The sequence below is a fragment of the Ambystoma mexicanum genome, chromosome 7q (assembly GCF_040938575.1).
Source record: "Ambystoma mexicanum isolate Mex_15411 chromosome 7q, UKY_AmexF1_1, whole genome shotgun sequence".
Classification (NCBI taxonomy): domain Eukaryota; kingdom Metazoa; phylum Chordata; class Amphibia; order Caudata; family Ambystomatidae; genus Ambystoma; species Ambystoma mexicanum.
The window spans coordinates 626,363,214-626,385,533 of record NC_090941.1 but is presented as its reverse complement, the minus strand read 5'-3'; the positions used below and the strand labels follow the sequence as shown (position 1 = coordinate 626,385,533).

The window sequence follows — 22,320 nt, the reverse complement described above, 5'->3', positions numbered from 1 at the left end:
GCAGCAGGGCTTCACCGGGCAAACCAACTGTCCAGGAGTTGCAGCAGCCGTCCTCTTCCAGCTCGTCTTTGGTTCTTTTGTTCCATTGGTCGACTCTGCTTTCCAGTCCAAGAGACTCGCCTTTTAAACAGTTTGCTCCCTTTCATTCCAGCCTAGCTGTCACTCACCCAGCAGGGTGGCTGTCCTTGCCGGACAGTCAGCCAGCCAATCACGCCAGAGTGCAATTGGGTCTCCGAGGAGACTAATCAAAGGGAGTTCCGGGCACCTCCCTCACTTCCTGCCCACCCCAGACACTCAGGCGCCAGAGGCGGTTCTTCAGTCATGAAGCCCGCCAAAAAGGCATACGAACAAAGGGACCAAACCTGGTTTGGCGCGCAGAGACAAACACTAGAAGGACCGTTCCAAAAAGAAATGGTGAAAAAAACAGGACCTGTTTAAACAAAGGGGCTTAAGGGGCCATCTTGAAAAACATGGCTCCCGCGATTTTTAGCTACCGGTGTTGGCGGTCTGGAAAAATCATGGTAGTTCGTTGTAAAACCACTACCACCAGCCATTTCGATAGGAAAAGGTAGCATTTGACTGCTACATGAGTTTCTAGACATAAGGGATACTAGGTAGCCCCTCCAGCACTCTATAGGAAGATAGAATGTGCTGGGTCTAGGAATTTAAAAAGACTAGTAAATTCAATTTAACCTTCCATTCTCTGGGAAACAGTAGTTTATCCCTAAGAAGGTATTTAAACCTTTGGGAATTATAAAAAGAACATCCCTGTGTCACTGCACTGAGGGTGCTGTGTAACACACATGAAAAAATGCCTATGGAGCTATCTTAAAACTTCATAATCAAAGAACACAAGAGTAAAATATACATCCAAATACATGAGTGAGAAATAAAAGGCTCACACTCTTTCCAGGGAAAAAAAAATCAAGTCTTCAAAATCCAGCAAAGTTGCTGGGGTTCTCTAAGATGAAGGGAATTAGCACATTTATGAGGATTCTCCCTAACAGCGTTCAGCCAGATATGGGGTCGGAGTGGGGTAAGAATGAGTTACGGCCCCTTAGATGGGAAAACAAAAACCAGGTTATACAAAAAGAGCGATGTTGCTGTCAATTACTGGGCTGCTCTCACAAAAGCAATGATGGAGATTAAATCACATTCTGGAAATTGGTCACGGGGAAAGAATCGAAGGGGAACAAAACCAACTTTTGAATGTATTGTCCTCCAACGTATTCCTCATGTTTGACATGTAGTCGGCACAGCTGGGTTGCTTTGGAAATTTTTCCACAGAGGGCTCCCTGCATCGATGGCGTCAGGTCGATGTCCCTCGAAGGCTTCCTTCGAGGGTGACGTCATCAGATTTTTTAAGTAGCACGCACCACGCCCGTTGCCTCAGTTCCGTTCTTTCTGCAATTGTTTGCTTCGTGAAACTCGGCGAGCCTCTGTTAGGCAAAGTTTGTATGCAGTACCCTTTGGGACCACTACACACAATTAGGACTACAGGTGTAAGCAAAACCAACCTTTGGTATAAGTCTGTACTACAGTTTTGTGGTAGCCTTGCTGAGCAGCCAGGCTTATCTCAAGAGGGGAATGTGAGCTGTAAGGATGTTTTCACAGAGGTCTATAATTATAAGTATTCAAACAAACTCTTAAACTCAAGGTTTCTTGGTAAAACACTTATTAATTTCACAGTCAGTTATAAATCATTCACTAGAAGGAGGCAATCTATATCACACAAAGATATATTTCAATACTTCACACTGTCAGGTTCTAAGGCATTTAAACTACATTGAAGGAGGAGCAAAATGGTATTCAGAGCGTTTGAAGTTGGAGCAAAAAGACATAGGTTAATAAAAAGAATATTACAGTTACTCTTAGTGCAAATAGTTTGAGTTCGCCAGAGGAGTCAATTCAATGCAATGGGTTAGGCCAAAGTCAATGGGCTAAAGTCTTGTATAGGATAAAGGAGTTCTGGACGTTAAACGGAAAAGTATTTCATATGTTGGGTCACAAGCTGACTAGGCCTGCAAGGTGCCAAAGTTTCAAGCAAGCACTTTCGCAGTGAGAGGTGAGTTCTCTGTCGGGTTTTCACAGTACCTTACAGTGAAGAAAGAGATGCAGCTCAAGACTTCTCTTCCTTTCGGTTGTCGGGGAGAATTCTCATAAATGTGCTAATTCCCTTCTCCTTAGAGACCCCCAAACAACTTTGCTGGATTTTGAGGACTGGAAAGAGTGCAAGCCTCCCCCCCCCCCCCCACTCATGTATTTTGATATGTGTTTTACTCTTGTGTTTCATTTGGTTATGGAGTCTAACCAACTCCATAAGCGTCATCTTTTCATTTTGTCACACAGCACCCTCAGTGCAGTGACACAGGGAAGCCTTTTTAGGCTGTCCCAAGGTTTAAATGCCTTCTCTGGGATAAACTACAATTTCCCAGGGAAAGTAAAGTGAAATTGACTTTCCTAGTCTTTTTAAATCCCTAGACTCGGCACACCCTATCTTACAATAAAGTGCTGGAGGTGGTTACTTAGTATCCCTGTTGTCTAGAAACTCATGTAGCAGTGAAATGCTACCCTTTCCTCTCGAAATGGCTGGTGGCAGTACTAGGTAACCCCTCCAGCACTCTATAGAAGATAGTGTGTGCTAGGTCTAGGAATTTAAAAAGCCTAGTTAAGCCAATTTAACCTTACATTCTTTGGGAAACACTAGTTTATCCCAGAGAAGGTATTTAAACCTTTCGGAAGTCTAAAAAATACATCACTGTGTTACTGCACTGAGGGTGCTGTGTGTAACACACATGAAAAGATGCCTGTGGAGTTATCTTAAAACTTCATAATCAAAGAACACAAGAGTAAAACATACAGAGAGTGGGGAAAAAAGCTCACACTCTCTCCAGGTTAAAAAAATAAAGTCCTCAAAATCCAAACGTTGCTGGGGGTCTCTAAGGTGAGGGGAATTAGCACATGTATGAGAATTCTCCCTAACACATATGTATGCTTCAATTTCTCTGTACCAAGCTACAGCCCTCTCTCCCTCCTAACAGAAGCCTGGCTGCTCCGTTTACGATGTTCTCTGGCGGTACAGCCTTATACTAAGAGTGGAGTTTTGTACGGCCTCATATAATTTTATGAAGTCCTTAGGTGGAGTTATGGAGCCTAAGATTGTTTAAATGACCTTTTTGGCATATTTATTTTGTGAAGTTCCTTTGACAATCCCTTTCATGATTTATCATTGTTTCTGGCACAATGGTCTTTAAAGTACAACCGTTGGCATGATTGTTCCCAGAAATGCATTGGCAGGGGACCCCTCTCTTCGAATGAAGTGTTATTTAAAGGCGTACTTGTTTCAAGTTCTACGAGTGTCATAGAGTACATAAGCTTTAAAATATACAAATTAACATCTTTCCCATGCATGCTTTGAAGTGGTGACTATATGGATTAGCCAAAAAGACCCTGACCTCCCTATAAAGTTTTATTCTAATGCGGCCTTGTGTAACAAAGCCAAAGCTGATAATGGTACCCCAGCGAAAATAATTAAGAACTCCCATTTTGCAGTGATGTATATTCTACTACTATAAATGAAAATACATGCAAATAGGAGAAGGAGAAGAACTAAAGTACTGGAGTCAACATATATTTAATTTATTGGGACAGTTTTATTATGCAGCAGTCTGTGCTCCAGGTTCTACTACTCCCATATTAAGCAATACATTTTGTGACCTAGAAATCCACATGTGCCAAGCCACTTGTTCTCCATTCAAGACATACCTCCGACCCACTCCACTCTCCTCTCCTCTTTGGCAGGTGTCCAACACTACTTGCCTTTTCCTTTGCATAATGGTTATTGATTTCTGCTGTTTTGGCTTCATTCTGATGCTCCTAATGATCCAGTGAAAATGTTGCTGCTTGCTGCCAAATAGTCTCCAATAGTGGACGAACAGTCTGTGTTTAGTGAAGAGAGTTCATCTTCTAACTAGCTAGTGTATCCTATTTTTCTTTAGTGTTGCCTTTCTTGTTACCAGCCTAAAAGTGGGACTTGAAGTCTTTGCATGTATGTAAAATGGCTAATTTTCGTGTGATGTTTTTTTCTTCTCCAGAATTTGAATAAACAAGCTTATGACCTGGCGAAGGCTTTGCTGAAGCGAACAGCTCAGTCCATTGAACCATACATCACAAATGTAAGATTGCATTTAGCAAATGGATTTGAACAAACGCTGCTATAAAGCTATTGTAATATGACACAAAGATACAAATTGGAGTCATTGATTAGAATGAACATTGCTGTAAATTAAACAGACTTGCAAATGCAATGTGTTTACCTAGTTATTTCTATTTTAGTGTTAGCGACATGTGCGATTGTGAACTGTACATAGACAAACTAAATTAATACTAGAAATAAGGACACATTTATGTATTCACTGTTCTAGATGTGGAAGTTTGTAAAGTTGGGGACGTACACACTCTTTGAAAGGAAAGCGAATGTGAAAACCCTAAATTCTTCAGTGGAGTGTTTCAGATTCTTGGAGCAAGGATAGGTTTGCTTGAGAATTTCTTATTTTTCTTACTGTGAACTCATCCAAGAATAAACTTTTCAGTATGTGTTGAGATGGATTTTCAGACTCCACACCAGAGGTTGATTCTGAGAAGCAAACATATTATGGTGAACAGGAAAGACACTGGAGTTTAGCCAAACAGAGTTAAGGTAGGTGTTCATGGAGTTTTCCTAAAGGTCTACCAGCAGGTGAGGCTCTAGATAACCATCCCTTGGTATACAGGCCCCAACTCTTGGTATACGTCTGTACTACGCAAAGGTTTGGTAAAATGGCAGAGCAGCAAATCTTATCTTATGAGGGGGATGTGAGCTGTAGGCAAGTACAATGAACTCCATGAATACATTGGGCCAAAGAAACTCTCACTTGTTATGGTCAAATATACATTTATTTCATATACTCAAGGCAAAGTTATATTCAGTATGTAAATACTATTTAGGCTAACCAACACAAATAGAAAACATAAGCTTCACTTTTTCAGGTGAATGCTTCAATAGTAATTGCTTGCACCAGTAATAGAACACAGTTCAACGATAAATCAATTCACTTCTTAAAGTCACTCAGGCAATGTTCTGTTGTAAGGAAAAGGGGTTATTCAGCACTAGCAACAGCAATCTACTACTTTGTAATGCATGTCAATGATTCTATTACTTTAGCAGTCCATTTCTTAACTAGTTAAGAGTTCTTCAAAGTCAGTTGAGGAGTAGTGCAAATTCTTATGCAGCAGTAGAAAAGGCAAAGTGGATACTTTAATTACTTTCTAGTGGAATACTTTAGTGGAATAAAATGTTAATTGGGACCTTGGAAAGTACTACCTATAGGTGCACAAGCTGTTAGGCCTGGGCAATAAGTATGGATGAACACCCAGACTCTGACGTGGCTTGAGCCAAGTACTACCTTGAGCCCCACGGTAGTTTTAGGAGTATTGAAAAAGATGCAGCTGGATTCTCTCCTATGCAGCAGCGATGGACCTAGTCTCCTGTTCCTTGGTCGTGGCGACGAAAGGAGGGACTCAAGAAGGGATTTCGCAGCAGCAGTCATGATGAAGGACTCTCCACAAGGAATTCTTCGTCTCCCATGTCGGTCTGCGGTCTTGGCGCCTTTTTACTAGCTCAAACAGTGAATGGTTACTGCCCGGTTGGTCTGTCTGGATTCTGCAGTCCTGCACTCTGCTGAGGGGACTTTGATGAGGGGGAATCTTGTCTCTGGCTGTCCAACTGCACTGCAGTTGGTTCGGAGGTCCCCTGGTATTGGTGGGTTGCAGCCCTGCAAGGTCACAGCACGTCGTGGGGGAGGGGTTGTCTTATGGCTACTTTGTGCCACCAGCCAAAGGGAAGGAGTCATCCTCTTCGGAGCTCCTCTATTTGAATACTGGATCAGGACAGCAGTGCTCTCTTTGCGGTTACCGGAAGGGTCTGCCAGCGTCTCTGGGCGCTTTCTGCTTCAGATCTTCTGTGCCAGTGGTTGACTTGCCTTCTGCCTCAGTAACGTCACCTTTTATCAGTATTTCACATTGATTCCTTTGCAAACTATCCTTGCAGTTTACAGAAAGAGGCGGATGGGTGTCCAATCAGGACAGCCAGCCCCCCCCCTCCCTCCCCATTGGGAACTGGTTCCATTAAGGCACATTAGCAGACAAAGGATAGCAGAGTTTCTGGATTCTGGATCCTTCCATGCTTCCTGTCCTCGCAGACACACAGGAGCCTCGGCGGGCTACACAAAGGGTTCCCACCGAAGGCAAAAATCGCATCAAGACCTCCCCCTCCCATGATGAAGGCAGAAGGGCCAAGAAAAACAACCACACATGAAATGGTGAAAAAAGAAAGGAGCCACCATGTTAAATCACAGATGGACCCTCTTGTGAATGTAGCCTGCGGTGGAAAATTGCCCAAAAGTCTTTAGTCCATTGCCACCAACTATATAGGGTTGTTAATGTAACCAACAAGTTACAGGAGCAGGTATCCCCTCAGCACTCCACATAAGGTGGTATGTGTTGATCTCTCAAAAGTAAAAGCTGGGAAGGATAACCTGTATCCCCCTATCCTTAAGAACAGTTGTTTTTAAGGCAGATACAAGAATCTAAAAAGGAGAAGTCAAAGGGCTCCCAGCAACAATGCACCTGGGGTGCTGTATGCTGTCAAAGTGTAACACAGATGCCTTTACAAGGTATGGAGGAAAGCAAGACTCCATAAAATAAAGTAGAACATATCAAACGGAGTACCCATAATTGGAGCGGAAATGAATGAATGAGTGGACAAAGGAGCCCCTTATTCAGGAGAACAAGAAGAAGGTCCAGAAGGCAAGCAAAAGGGGCTGGGCATCTCACTAAGAGAGGAGATTAAGTTTACGACTGATACTGCTCCATTACCCTAATGTTAGGGAGATTTAAGACTTAGTCTCAGGATGTGTGTCGGAATGGTCTATGGCAGACAGTGTTTATATGGATTTCTAAACTCTGACCTGGTGGGCAGAGGTTTAGGAGGCCACCTTCAGTTTAGTAAAACAGGGGAACCTTCTCGACAAGCCAGACCAATCTAGGTAGCTTGCCAGGGAGCCAAGACTAAGTCTCAGGAGGGGTGAGAGTTATCAGAAGCCAACAATGAGCACAAACAGTAACAAACCACAAATTATTCTTTCACCAGTATATATGAAAAATATCTATTTATTGTCAGCCGGACCAATAGACACAAGTAAAGTTTAGTTATGAAAAACAGTTACCACACAAAATACTCTACTATAGAACATATATACAATAAGTTTCCTAATGCGACAAAGGAGTAAAACACAGCCACTACCTGTAAAGAGAAGGGTGAGTTAACACACTAGGAGCATTAAACAATTCTTCAAAGTCGTTCCCTAACTTTCGAGTTTAGTCCTAAGAAGTGGGGAGCCTTGTGTTCAACAGTACAGTTGTGTGTAAAAACATGTCAACCTGTGGCCTGTCAATGCAAAACTCTGATACAGTTTGAGCTCCCCTGAAAAAGGAGCCAAATGCCAGTTCAGTTACTTGGAAGTGAGCAAAAAGGCATAATCTAAGTAGAATATATCACATATACTTGTTAGAGAGTGCAAATTGTTTCGGTTCACCAGAAGAGTTTAATTAAAGTCAATAGGCCTAGGCCTAGGCCAAAGTCAATGAGCTAGTGTTCTGGATAGGAAAGAACAGCTCTGGTATCAAATGGTAAAGTCTTTGCTAAAGTTCTCAGAAGTAGTTTAGGCGAAAAAGAATCCTTTGTTGGGTCGCAAGCTGATTAGGCCTACAAGTCGGGAAAGTTTCACAAACTTTCACCGCGAGAGTGGCGGTCTCTGTCGGTGGGCACAGTACCTTAGTATGAAGAAACAAATGCAGCTGAAGTCGTCGGTTCCTGGCAGTTCCTGCAGATCTCACTGTTCCTGAGCCTCAGTCGTGGGGACAAGAGGGAGGATGTTGGGACTCCTGCACTGCACGGGATTGTCGGAAAACGCAAACAAAATGTAGTCACTTCAGTTTGAGTAGCTGTTATTCAAGCACACAAGCTGATGTCCTTCCCCCTAGTTAATCCTAACCAGCTTTGAGAATGGTATCCAGGTTGCTTATGAGTCGATTGGTCCCACCAACTCAGGAAGAAGTCCTTGAAGGGGCTTCTCAGTCGAGATGAACTTGGCAATTTGGACCTGCAGCAGGGCTTCACCGGGAAAACCAACGGTCCAGGAGTTGCAGCAACCGTCCTCTTCCAGCTCTTTGGTTCTTTCGTTCCAGTGGTCAACTCTGCTTTCCAGTCCAAGAGACTCGCCTTTTAAACAGTTTGCTCCCTTTCATTCCAGCCTAGCTGTCACTCACCCAGCAGGGTGGCTGTTTGCCGGACAGTCAGCCAGCCAATCACGCCAGAGTGCATTTGGGTCTCCTAGGAGACTAAGCACAGGGAGTTTCAGGCACCTCCCTCACTTCCTGCCCACCCCAGACACTCAGACGCTAGAGGCGGTCTTCAGTCATGGAGTCCGCCAAAGGCATAGAAACAAAGGGACCAAACCTGGTTTGGCATGCAGAGACAAATACTAAGACCTTTCCAAAAAGAAATGGCGAAAAAAGAAGACCGGGACCTGTTTAAACAAAGGGGCTTAAGGCGCCATCTTGAAAAACATGGCTCCCGCAATTTTTAGCTTCCGGTGTTCGCTGTTGGGAAAAATCATGGTAGTTCGTTGTAAAACCCCTACCACTTCGATAGAAAAGGGTAGCATTTGACTGCTACATGAGTATTTTAGACAAATGGGATACTAGGTAACCCCTCCAGCCCTCTATAGGAAGATAGTGCGTGCTGGGTCTAGGAATTTAAAAAGACTAAAGTCAATTTAACCTTACATTATCTGGGAAACAGTTTATATCAGAGAAGGTATTTAAACCTTTGGGAAGTCTAAAAAGACATCCCTGTGTCACTGCACTGAGGGTGCTGTGTAACACACATGAAAAGATGCCTATGGAGTTATCTTAAAACTCCATAATAAAAGAACACGAATAAAACGTATATCAAAATACGAGAGTGGGGGGGGAAAAAGGCTCACTCTCTTTCCAGGTAAAAAAAATCAAGTTCTTAAAATCCAGCAAAGTTGCTGGGGGTCTCTAACGTGAAGGGAATTAGCACATTTTTGAGAATTCTGCCTAACAATGGTGCTGCGAGGAAAGTGGCTTGTCCCACTAAATCCTCAACTCCGGAGGAATTGGAGGCATTCAGGGAGCAAATGCTGGCGATTTTTCAATCCCAGGGCACAGTTCCGTCCTCGCCTTTCGAAGAAACCGACAGGGAACGGTCTCAGTCGATGCTCGTGCGCCCTCGGGCCCGGGTCATCGGCGCGATACTCATCAGGAACAGTCTAGGTCCTGTTCGGACAAGGTTCAGGTTGATCGCCAGAGACGTGTTAGATCCAGGTCTCGGTCTTTGTCCCTGGCGAAACCGCAGAAATCTTGTAAGTGCTCGAGGTTGGCGTCGACTCAGTCGGCTCCGTGTCTGTCGGATACAGAGGTCGGTGCTTTGCCTACACTCCAGCCCTCGGCACCGTTGTCGACGCCCAAGCCGTTGGTGCCCTCGACACCTTAGGGGCCATTTGGCTGGAATTTGCCGATGGAGGTCCCTGGTACTATGGATCCTCCAAGGAAGGCTAAATCAAAGTTTTTGAAGCCTGTTGAGGACTCCAGACCCACTTCTGTCCCTAGGCAGGAGTTCTTTATTCCTATGGAAGATCTCGATGAGGAGAGGTCAGATTTGGAGTTTGAGCCTGATGTGGCTCTTGTCTTTTCCAGGGACAGTCAGTTGGAGTTACGTCAATCATTGCATAATGTCAGTGGCTTAGACACATCTCCAGAGGTGGAGTTTTGCAGGCCTGAGTCTGGGGCTCATGCTGAATCCTTTTATAGAAGACTGATGGCTAGGGTTACTGAGTATCTTGGTTGGTCTAGTCCTCCGGATGGATTTGTTCAGGATGCCTTGACTAATATTTTGGATCAAGGTCCGTTCACTGACCCAGTGTTGTCTTTTCATTTGACTTTGCAAAAAAGGGTGGCGGCTGCTTGGCAGACCCCGGAGTCTCTTCCAGCGGTTAACAAGTCGTTAAGTAAGAAATGCTGCCCTTCCAGTAGCAACCCCAGCTACCTTTCATCTCACCCCACTCCCGAGAGTTTGGTGGTTCAGGCGGCTACGGTCACCTCCAGGCAGGCGGCGTACCCTACCATCCCTCCTGATCGGGACGGCAAGCGCTTCGATGGTTGGGCACGCAAGGTGTTTTCTGCAGGGAGTATGGCGCTGAAGTCAGCCAACTCCACTTGTGCCTTCGCAAGATTTTAACACACTCTGGAATTGCGTCTCTCAAGCGGCTGAGCATATCCTTTAGGGGGAAGAAAGGGATTGGTTCCTTGCTCTCGTGCAGGATGGCAAGGATGCCATGTGTGAATCCCTTCAGTCTGGATTGGATACGGCCGTCAGCGTTAGCCGGTCCATGGCTGTGAGCACAGTTATACGCAGGATTGCATGGTCGCGGAAGTCTGATTTTGCTCTTGATGTACAGGCCAGTCTTCTGAACATGCCCTTTGATGGCTTTCATTTGTTTGGCAGCAAGGCTGACCAGAGCCTTGAGGTTGCAGACCTCCAAAGCTGCTGCTAAATCTTTGAGCGCAGCAGTGAGTCAACCTCTGCCTTTTCGTCCTAGGGGACAACCGTGGAGGGGAGATTCCTTTCGTTACTACTCCTCTTTGGGTAGGACGAGAGGAACCGCCAATCAAAGGGGTTTAAGGAGTAGTACTTGTGGTGGTCGGGGAAATAGAGGTGCCAAAGCCGCTCAACGGCAACCTCTTTGCCTTCAGGCGCTGCAACTGCCGCTCCTAAGCCATGTTTCCATTGTTAGCCGGTTGGGGCCAGACTGTCTCAGCATCTCTAAGAATGGGACTTGGATGGAGAAAGTGGATCCTCCCAATACAGAGAAGTTGCAATGGGGGATAACTAGGAGAAGGGCAGCACCAGATTTGAGGTTCCTGGTGGGTTGATAGCGTATGAGTTTATCCTGGAGGAATTTGGGTCCGGAGTTGTGGAGGGCATAGTGAGTAGTGCACGTGGCTTTAAAGGTAGACCGTCGACCAATACGGAGCCAGTGTAGGGCTCTGAGTGCGGTGCTAAAATGTTCTGTAGGAGAGGGGCGGATGAGACAAGTGGCACTGTTTTGGATTCTGTGGAGTTGCCTGAGCTGGAAAGTGTTGGGAAGAATTCTCAGAAATGTGCTAATTCCCTTCACCTCCAACAACTTTGCTGGATTTGGAGGATTAGAATTTTTTTACCTGGAGATAGTGTTACCCGTTTTCCCACTCTCTCATGTATTTGATATGTGTTTTACCTCTGTTTTCTTTGTTTATGGATTCTAACCAACTCCATAGGCGGCATCTTTTTCAATTGTCACACAGCACCCTCAGTGCAGTGACAGAGTGAAGCCTTTCAGGCTTTCCCAAGGTTTAACTACCTTCGCTGGGATAAACTATTGTTTCCCAGAGTAAGTAAAGTTAAATTGACTTTACTAGTCTTTTAAATTCCTAGACCCAGCGCACCCCATCTTACAATAGAGTGCTGGTGGGGTTACTTAGTATCCCCTGTGTCTAGATACACATGTAGCAGTCAAATGCTACCCTTTCCTTTCAGAATGGCTGGTGGCAATGGTTTTACATTGAACTACCATGATGTTTCCCGACCGCAAACAATTTTTTTGTTGTATTTTTATTTTTTGGCTCTGAGTCTTTACAAAATGTTCTATGCAAAAATGAAACAAGTTCTATTTCTCCAGTTATTTCTACATAATAATATTTCAACAATACTTTAAAACAAAACTTAAAAAAAAAAAAGAAACCTTACAAGCTCCTGTAAAACCATTCCATCTAATCTATTAATTGTTCGTAATGTAGAAGTAGGGACAAAATATTACTTTAAGACTATGTGCCCCATTTTTTACATATTAATTCTGCAGTTTTCCAGTACCTGGACCGCTACAGAGGTTAATGCAGCATTTGATCCTGCAGTCACTCTGTCCCAAAAAAGTTCTGAGATCAGATCCTCTTTGTGAGACACAAAGTTCCTAAAGAGTATTGAGCGTTGGTTCCATGTCCTTTCACAGTCCATCAACAGGTGCATTAATGACTGTTTTGTTGGGTCAATGTAGATGGTGCATTTCTGCTTTGCCTTGTCGCCTTGTTTTCCCCTGGCCAATGCCTCTCCGCAGTAAACCAGGTTAAGTCTCATTCTCAAGACATTTTTTTGAAGTTGTTTATTTGGATATTTTTATTAAGAAAACTTGAAAAGCAGCCAAGTTTCTTTTCCCCCCCTTAAAAAGGGGTTTTCAGCAGAAACCATTCTTACCTTCTCAATCAAGTGTTTCCGATTATTTCTTTATCTTAAGCGCATTAGAGATGAGGGTTTCAGCATCAAGGTCAATCTTAGAGACTTCATTACTTTGATCCCCAATGACGACAGGATTGCTGATTTAGAGTTCAACGTAGGATTCAAATCCAAGGCTCCCATTGGATGTACAAGTAGGAAGACCTAAGACCTTTTCCCACAGCCGACCTTCAAATGTCTCCCAGTTTGTGAACCAAAGTCGAGGTTTAGCTTCCAAACCATAATGGACCACTGGGACTATTTTGGCCAGGTAATATCCGATTAACAGAGAGATTAAAAATTTACAAAATGTGTGGTTCAATTTGGCTATGGTTGGAAAAGCGTGGATTTTTTACCCCAAATACTTGACCATCTCTACCCTTTAGTTTTTTGGGCACCTAGCTCCCAGTTTGTGTAATATTTTTTTTTTTAAGGATGCTTAAAGACCATAATATATGATTTAGCAGGATTGATTGAAAATGTATTGGTTTCTGCATACTCATTCAGTTTTGTGAGCAGATGTTGAAGCCCGATTGGGGATTCTATCCAAGGGCACTATGTCGTCTGCATAGGCCAGCCAATAAACCTTTTTTCCTGTTCAACATCGGGCTGGCCAGTGCAGATGGTTCCAAGTAGAAACCCATGTTGGCTAAGAAAAGGTTGAAAAAACAGGGGGGCCCCCAAACACCCCGGTTTCACCCCCCTCCCTACCTCTGAGTTCTGAGAGATGACCTGCTTCATCCAGCTGGATTCTTAAGTTTGGTGTTTTCTGTGTAACTCCACCAGTATTGCTAATAGTGTCTCCGGTAGACCCCATTGCCTCAATGTTTGCCAAAGTAAGACCCTATCAACTTGATCAAAGGCATTGGACAGGTCAACCCAGGCTCCATATAAAGGGCGTGATCTGTTTTCCTCTGTCTGCTCACTCACCAGGCTTAGGATTAGGCCATTTAGTGATGTTGACATGCCTTTTCTGAAAACAGTCTGACAGCGAGACAGAATGCTAAGCTCTTCTACCCATTGTGTCATTCTACCTAACAAGAGTTTCATGAAGAACTTGCTTTCTATGTCGAGCAGAGCTATTGGTCTATAGTTCGCTGCTGCTCGACGGTCCCCGCTCTTGAAAAAAGGTATGTCCAATGCGATCTTCCATGATGCTGGTAACTGACGTTTTTTAAGGATTTCTCTAAATAAGCAAGACAACAGACTAGCCCACATTTCTGGTTTTAAGCGTTTGGTATGTTAAACCGTTGGGCCCTGCTGCTTTTGAGGTTGATGAGTTGATTATAATCGCATAAATAGCTCTTGCATTGATATTGAGCTTCCATAGTGTGTCTGGATTAACTAAGAGTTGAGACTCACTTGTGCTCTTAAAGGTTTCAGTTAGGTACTCCACCCATTATTTTTCTGAAACCAGATTGCATAAAGAGTTCCCTCCACAACCCTCAAATTGGCTAATCGTTGCCCAAGTTTTTACTGTTATTTTCTCTGAGCATTTTTAAATCCTGCTCACCATCATTCTGCATAAGGGCTTCCCTATGAAGATATGACCATGATTTGTAGTTGGCTCTCCTTCCCTATTTCTGATTTATAAACCTCCAGTGGGAGCCCAGCTGATCTAATTTCTCACATGATCTTCGTATGCTTTTTTTTTTCTTTTTTTTTCTCTGTCTCCTCATCATCTGCATAAATGTGTTTTTTGTTTTAATGCCCCTCCTAATTCACTGGGGACTGAGGTGGCCCAGAGAAATTTAGTAAACTTTTGTGGAATGCATTCTGGCTCCCAGATGTTTCTTGGAGTCTTCTTTAGCTGCTTATTTAATTTTGCGCCTTCGTATTTGTACTTCACTAATTTAATTTTCCCTTTTTTGCTATCTAGTTGTTGTTTGTTCACATCTGAAGCGGAGCTAAGGATATCAGGGAAGAACAATTCCAAACTGTTATGGTTGCTCACCCCCTCAGGTTTTATTGTCAAGATTGAGGAGTGTGTGCAAATATTGAGAGACAATGATAATCTAGAGTGGAGGCAGTCTCCTCTATGCCATGTTGTGGATGTTCCCGAATCCATCAACCCCCCCCCCCCCCCCACACCTCCCAGTGGTGCCATTTACCATCCTAAGATCCCAGTGCTCAATGAAGTCCAAACACATTCTCCTTTTCTTTGTTTGTTTTGGCTACTGTGTAGTTTGTTGATTCCCCTTTTAACTGTAAACAGTTTGTATTGAAGTCCCCTGCCAAGCTTATATTGCTGTCGGCCGAATATAGCATTACTGTTTCTAATAACGGCCCTAGATTTTCAAGAAAGGGGTGTAATTTTAAGCTGGCGGGGTTCCAACATACATTGATCATCACCCATAATGTAACTTTCCCGTTACTATTCATCTGGGCTCTACTTGCGTGGATACTCGAAGCACTTTCCCAGAAGGGTCTTATATTTTTGAATAGTGCATTTTTTAGTGCTGTAAGCAGGCCACCTGAAGGTCTGCCTTCTGCTTTTTGCAATGCTGGCAAACATAGCATGGTGTACCCCTCTATTATTAATGGGTTTACCAACCATGTTTCCTGCAATAGGATGATATCACCCAGATTGAATAGGTGGTCCCGCGTGTCTCTTGCCTTGATGGTGCTGGATCCCCGTGAATTCCAGCTGATGATATTTAAACCCTTCTTTCTAAAGATGCGGAGTACCTACACCCAGTTTCTGCAGGACTTGAGTCAAGATTTTTGGCAGAAGAGATAATGCATTTCCCTGCGAGTTCTGTTCTTTCGTTCTTTTGCCCTCTATTTCTTCTTTCTATAATTTGTGGGATTTCTTTTCTCAGATTCTGCGTTAATGAGGTTTTCACTGGGGTTATCGTCGGAATCATTGATTGAAATTTCATGACCATAGTATTCCAGTTCTCTTGGTTCTTTCAAAATTGCCCTTTTTGCATTAACAGATGTGAAAGCTACTTCCACCAAGAAGGGATCTTGGGATAAGGGAAATGTTACACTTTCTATATCTTTTGAGGAAAACAGATACAGATTTTTTACCCTTTTCACTATGCTCAGAATTACAGAACGGCTCAATGATTTGTGTTGCTTAAGATTAGTGCAGAGTCTTAACCATACTCTAGGAATGGCATACTCTTAAGTTTATCATCTTTGGAGCAGGTACATTTAAGGTTGCCTGGTTTACCAGGCTAACAATGCCATGTTTTTTGAGCACTTATTGTCATTTTTTCCATTGCTATTATGTGTGCAGTCTGATTCTGTTGGTTTCAGTTGCATTGAGTCTTGAGGTATGATGATTATTGAGGATTCTTGGGTTACCAGGCCATCTTTGCTGCCTTTCTTTCTTGCTGCTAAGAAAATGGGAGCTATCTTCATACTGGTGCCACTACATGCTGGCAGAGGATCTTTGGGGGAGCATCCTCCTTCAGCCTGGGGTGGTTTTGTTGCAAAAAGATGGGAGCCCATTTTATTGTGCTCGATGTTCCATTTTTCTGAGGAGCTCCTAATAGTAAGTTGGCAGCTTGCAATTTTTTTGGCAATTTTAAGGTCTTTAACAGCATTCTCTTCTGTAGTAGTTCTTTGATTACTATCCAATCTTTGTTTCATGTCTGTTTGAAGACCGATGTTTGTGTTCGTAATTTTGATAATTTCTCCACCTTTTTCATGCGGACTGCTATTAGTTTTTTTTCTATTCTCTTTTGATTTCTTCAAGTTTCTCTTGTCTTTTATTTCTGTGACCTTCTCCAACTGGTCCCTCAGGTTTGGGAGCTTTCCCACTGGAGTACCTACGTTCTTGGAGTTTTTTGGTACTAATGGACTTGATTGGCATGACGCTTTATCTAATACTTCTATGAACCCCTGATCTTCTGGTAGTTGTGGGACAGAATTTTCTTTCAGGAGTTGAGCAGCTTCTCTCAAGAGTATGCTGTTCTCCTTCTCTTTTGTTTTTATTGTTCAGCATGGATTGTATAGATGAGATGTCAAGCCATTGCTTTACAACTTCTAACCGTATGTCTCTGAGTGGTAGAGTCATATTGTTATTAATAGTTGAGACCAAGCCAACTAAAGTTGATTCACAAGATGCCACCTCGTTTGTCACTTCCAGAAGTGCACCTGCTTGTGTTTGCACTTCTGCTTTGAGCATTTTGAAAACCGACACTAAAGAGTTCAAAACAAAATTTAGGGCCGTTAAAGTGTCTGTATTTGGCTCTGTTTTCTGTGCACGTGTCTTGTTGGACAGTATCTTTCAGTGCTGTAGAGTTGTTGTTTAAATTTTCTGGAGAACAGATGATTGGATATGGTGTCGCTCCGTTTTCCTCAGAAGGTGGTATAGATGATTCTTTCCCCATGATAGATGACGATAGATGGTTTTCTATGCTTGAGGATGGGGTTTGGAAAATTCATGTAATGTCCCACTTAATGACTGAATCGCTTTCAAGGTCACTGTGGCTTTTATGCCTTCTTCTGCCGAAGTGATTCTGTATTTTTAGTGAATTTCTTTAGTGGTTATGGTGTTCTCCAATGCCCGTTTCCATTGTTTCATTAGAGTAGTATGAAGGTTTTGATTCCCCCCCCATCCAATGGCACCACTGGTGTTTTTCTGGCGTGTATTTGAGCCTGAATTGTTTTTGATGTGTTGCAGGGGCTATTTCGGGTGGTTGAAGGGTTTATAATAGGACCAACCCCCATGGTTTCTAGAAGGTATGATCCATCCCCTTCCCTCTCCCTTTCTTCGTCCCTAGGCAACATACTGCGCAACTCCATTTTGTATTCCAAATGCCCACTTTTAAAGGCTGTAATGTGTTTGCTTATTATCGCAGTTGGGGGACTTGATGTCAAACAGGAACCCCAAAAGTTTACCAACTGGTAAGCTCTGATAGTACATTCCTTTTTCAGTTCAAGGGGTTAGGCCTTCAGCCTGTTTCTATGGTGCAAGTGCAGTAGGTGCCCCTGGTCAGAGTATCAACTAAAATACCCTCTTTATGAGAGGTTTGAGATCTCAGCGCCACTCCTCTAGATATGAACAAAAATAGGGGAAATGTGGAAGTGCCACAAATTGACACAAGGCTTTGAGGGCACAAAGGACCCGCCAAATATTTTTTGTAGGTGAGATATGTTTACATTCAGGAGGTATGTAGATCTTTTGGCAATTCCACCTTGATTTTTCTTTGTGCGTGGCGAGATCAAAGGATATAATGTATATATATCTCGCAGTCTCACGCTACGCCTTAGTGTTAATGATTGGGGCAGATATTTACGGAATTGCTTACCGTCTCTTTTTTGTCTGTCTGCGCTTTTCCGTTGATGTGAGAAGCGCTATGTCCCTCGTCCCAGCAGAACAGCAAAACAGCGGCACAGAATGCTTCCGCCCTTAACTCCTTCTGGGTTTTACGCCACGAGGGTTCACTGGTCTGCTTTTAAACCGCACCTCCTTGTGGGCATGGCCCCAATGTAGAATGAATTAGCGTTGCAGGACGCCTAATACACAGCGCGCCTGATTTGCAGACAGCAAGTCAGCTCGATGCAGGATTCGATGTTTAAGGCCGACCACACACGGCAGTTGAGTCTCTTGGCTTGGAAGGCAGAGTCGACCACTGGATGAAGGAACCGAAGAGGAGCTTGAAGAGGATAACTGCTGCAACTCCTGGACCGTTGGTTTGCCCCGGTGAAGCCCTGCTGCAGGTCTGATTCACCAAGTCCGCATCGACCGAGAAGCCCTGCAAGGACGACTTCTCCATTTTGAATTGGTGGGACCAATCAACTCCAAAGTAAGCCACCTGGATACCTATCTTGCAGCTGGTTGAATTTCTTGGGAGTTGCTGCAGGAAACCATAGAACCATGGAGAGGGACACCAGCTTGTGTACGTTACTTCCAGCCACTGGAATTGAAGTTTGCCAGTTGAAGCTTTTTGATAGTCCCAGTACATTGCAGGAGCCAACCGACGTCCTCCCTCTTGTCCCTACGACTGAGGCACAGGAACAGCGAGATCTGCAGGAACTGCCAGGAACAGAAGTCATTAGCTGCATCTTTTTCTTCATTGTAAGGTACTGTGAAACGAAAGTGCTTGAAACTTTGGCAACTCGCAGGCCTAATCCGCTTGTGACCCAACATAATTCTTTTTACCAACAACTTCTGAGAACTTGTGCAGAGACTTTAGCGTTTACTTACCAGAACCGCTTTATCCTATCCAAGACTTTAGCCCATTGACTTTGGCCTAGCCTATTGAATTGAATTGACTCTTCTGGTGAACTCAAAGGTATCTGCACTGTCTAAGAATAAGTGTAACCTTTCATGTTCTAATAATCTTTGCCTTTTACTCCTCTTGAAAAGTATTCTGAAATAGTATTGAAGTATATTTGTGTGTTTATATAATTGCCTCCTTCTTATGGATGTTTTATAACTGACAGATTAATTAATACGTATTTATCAATGAAATGTTGAGTGTAAGAGTTTATTTGAACACCTGTGGTTGTAGTACTGTGTAACACTGTTACTGCTCATGTTCCCTCTTGAGATAAGCCTCGCTGCTCAGCCCCGCTGCCAAAACTGTGTAGTACAGACTTCTACCAAAGGTTGGTTTCCTTACACCTATAGTCATAGTTGTTTGTAGTGGTCCTAGAGGGTACTGCATGCCAACCTTGCCTAACAGAAGCCGGGGAGCCAAGATGAAGGCAGTTTGTGTAGTCTAAGTGGGAGAGGATGATGGAGAGGATGGTGGCGTGGATGAGAGATTTGTTGTGGGTAGGTGAGGTACAGAAAGATTCACCTGAGGATGTGCAGGTGGAAGAACCAGGTTCTGTAAACGGAGTTCATGTATTGGTAAAGAGAAAGATTTGAGTCCAGCATGCATCTGAGGTTTTTCACAGAAGGGGAAGTTGTTGTTGGGGATGGAGGAGGTTAGAGAGTGAGGCCAGGGGAGTGGTTGGGGAAGGGAAGTGGTTTTGCCGCATACTAGAATTTCAGTTTTGCCAGAGTTGAGAAGGAGGAGGAGGAGCAGGAGGAGGAGGTGGTGGTGGTTGGTTGTCATCCAGTGGTCAACAGCAGAAAGACCGAATGAGAGGTCCAGGCAGGCGGCACCAGGAGATTTGGGGATTTTGAGGATGATCAGATTGTAGACTGCGTAGTTGTAACAGATGAGGTTATTGTTAGGACAGTATTTCTGAAGTCCAACTATGGGCTTAGTAAAAACATTCAACTGAGGCAGTACAAGACTCCACTCTTAGTATAAGGCTGTACCACCTGAGTTCATGGTAGCGTAGACAGAGCAGCCAGGCTTATTTTAGGAGGGAGAGAGGGCTGTAGAATCAGTACAAATGAAATTGTAATACAAATGGTCCAAATAAACAACACAAACACTATGTATTGTAAAAATAAATGACTCATTTAAATACAAGTAGGCCCAGCTAAATCTAGGGCAAAATAAGTACTATCAGACATCATAAGTGATTATAAAAACACAACACTATGTTTGAAGGTACACAGACCAAAGCATAAACCTTACTTGGAACACCTAACAGTTGTTCTAGGGAAGTCAAAACCTTGTCATACACATTCAGTATAGGTCTCACCTATTCTTCGGGAGTAAAAACCAATGGTTGCTTTCAGATTACAATTGAGTAATTCAAGGGTGGTAGACCCTATCAGTTGTACAGTGTTGCTCAGTAACATATCACATAATCGGTCAACTGGACAATATACGTGTTGTGAATAGTGGAACACTTATTTTAGGTACAGTAAAAAACCTACAACTAGTTTTGTGATAACCCAGTTATAGTAGGTGAGTAAAACCTAAGGATGTAATATACAATTACAGGTGCTTTTTAGATAAGCAGTAACTCTAACCTATTTTTGGATGGCACACATTTAACTCCAGTTAAGTAAAACCCATGTACTTTTTCAAGGAGCTATCAGCAACTTGGGGCAGGTATGAACCTACAACTATTTTTGTGTCCGTCTAAAACAGCACAGGGAAAGCAAAACCCAATGTTACACTTTAGTGAATGACTCCATTATTCTAGGTAGGTAAAACCTAATGCAGGCTTATTCTGGACAGGATAACAGCAAGTATGGGGAAGCAAGACCCAGTTGGGGAACACTGTTATTCCCGATAGGATAATGGTATAAGTGAAACCAACATTACTTTTGGGAAAAGGCATAACCAAATCACAGGTGAGTAATATACCCTAATATCTACTTTCTGTTAGAATGGCAAAACGGGTTCTAAGGAAAGAAAGATGTTAAACATACTTTTTTTTTCTTTAAGTACAGCGAGCAAACATTTCATTCATATACTCAGTGCTTTAGCATAACAAGACCAACAGCGATTTTCAATGCTTTGTGTAACTTTCATCTTTTTGTTAAACTAGAACTTTTTATGTGCTGATCTGCACATTTGGGACCATAGGCTGTCCAACATTATTTGACCCATGTCCTTTTGCCACCTTTTTTAAGGCCCTCTGTTTTGTTTCCTCTCGCATCAAGGAGGGTTGCATATAGCCACGAGATGAGGCCCTTGGTAAGGAGTGATTCGCTTAGTATTTTTTCCATGGAGGGAAGTTCTCTTTTGAGTTTCTACTTCCACTTTGAGGCCATCCACGTCCCTTTAAGTTGTAGGAATGTAAACACTCCGAGGGTCCGGGTTTGCAAGCCAGACTCAAAGTCTTGGATTGGTATGCATCCATTAGGTTTAATAATTTGTCCTACTCTTTCCAGCCCTGCCTCGTACCATCTCTTGTAGCGCTGGGGGACGGGGGGAGGTCAAGGATGTTGTTTTTAATCGGGGGCGCCCATATACAACTCATGGGGGGAATGGCCACGTTGCGAGTCCTTTAATTTCTCCCTTGGTCAACCACAGCCGCAGGAGCGTTCCCATTGCGAAGTGATTGACACTGTTGGGGAAGGATTTCTTTGGGGCCCATAGCCATTCTGTGAGCGTCACTGGCCTCATTACGTGGTTTTCGCTGGCCACCCACTGTTTTTGCTTACCTACGCTCAAGTGCGGCACTATGGCCCTGAGTGGGGCTGCTCGGTAGTATGTGTACATGTCTGGAAGACCCGTCCCTCCTTCCTCCTTTGGTTAGGTCAGGGCGCCATAGGCTATGCACAGTTTTTTCCCCTGCCACAAAAATTTGAGGATTATTACTTTCATGTCTGCAAAGTGCGCTCTTGGGATGATGATCGGGAGCATCTGGTACTGGTAGAGGATTTTGGCATTCAGTCGGCCCAGCCAGGATATTGTTAGCTTGGCCCATCTTTCCAGGTCGTTGGTTATTTGTTAGTAGGGGAGGAAGGTTTGCCTCGTATAGTTTATCTGTTAGCTTTGTGACGTTAATTCCTAAGTATCTTAGGCTTTGATGTGTCGTTGGTATTCTCCCTGTAGTTGTGTTGCTCTGGTAGGGTGCTTTGTATGGGAAAAGCGTGGATTTATCTGCATTAACTTTGAGCCCGGCCCAATTGCCAAATGCTTGTATTGTCTGCAGCACCCTTGCTATCGCTTTCTGGGGGTCCGTTAGGTACAGAAGAATGTCATTGGCAAACATTGCTAGCTTGTGTTTGATTTCACCCACCCTAAACCCTTTAATTGTGTTTTCTTTCCTAATAATATTGCTTAGTGGTTCAATGGATAGGGCATATATGATTGGCGATAAAGGGCACCCCTGCCTGGTTCCTCTGGACATCTCTATCTCCCCAGAGAGCTTATTGTTCACCGCCAGTTTTCCCTTCAGGCTCCTGTATAGGGCCCGTAGCCCATGTATGAATAGCTCGCCAAATCCCATATTCCTCAGTATGGCCCACAGGAAGTCCCATTCCACCCTATCAAAGGCCTTCTCTGAGTCCATGCTGAGGAGTGCTTGGTTCCCATCAAGTCCCCTGGTGTGCTCCATAATGTCCAGGG

The 22,320-nt window shown here is 43.6% G+C and overlaps 1 protein-coding gene across 11 annotated transcripts in view; it reads left to right on the top strand.

The window, feature by feature from the left end:
* The window catches only part of PDS5B (PDS5 cohesin associated factor B), a 2,333,811-nt gene that overhangs the window by 259,754 nt on the left and 2,051,737 nt on the right, over positions 1-22,320 (top strand). For all 11 annotated transcript variants that reach the window (XM_069639007.1, XM_069639003.1, XM_069639002.1 and 8 more), the window contains one exon: positions 4,095-4,175. In XM_069639007.1, coding sequence (XP_069495108.1) covers positions 4,095-4,175 — 81 coding nt within the window. The remainder of the gene's footprint in view (positions 1-4,094; positions 4,176-22,320) is intronic.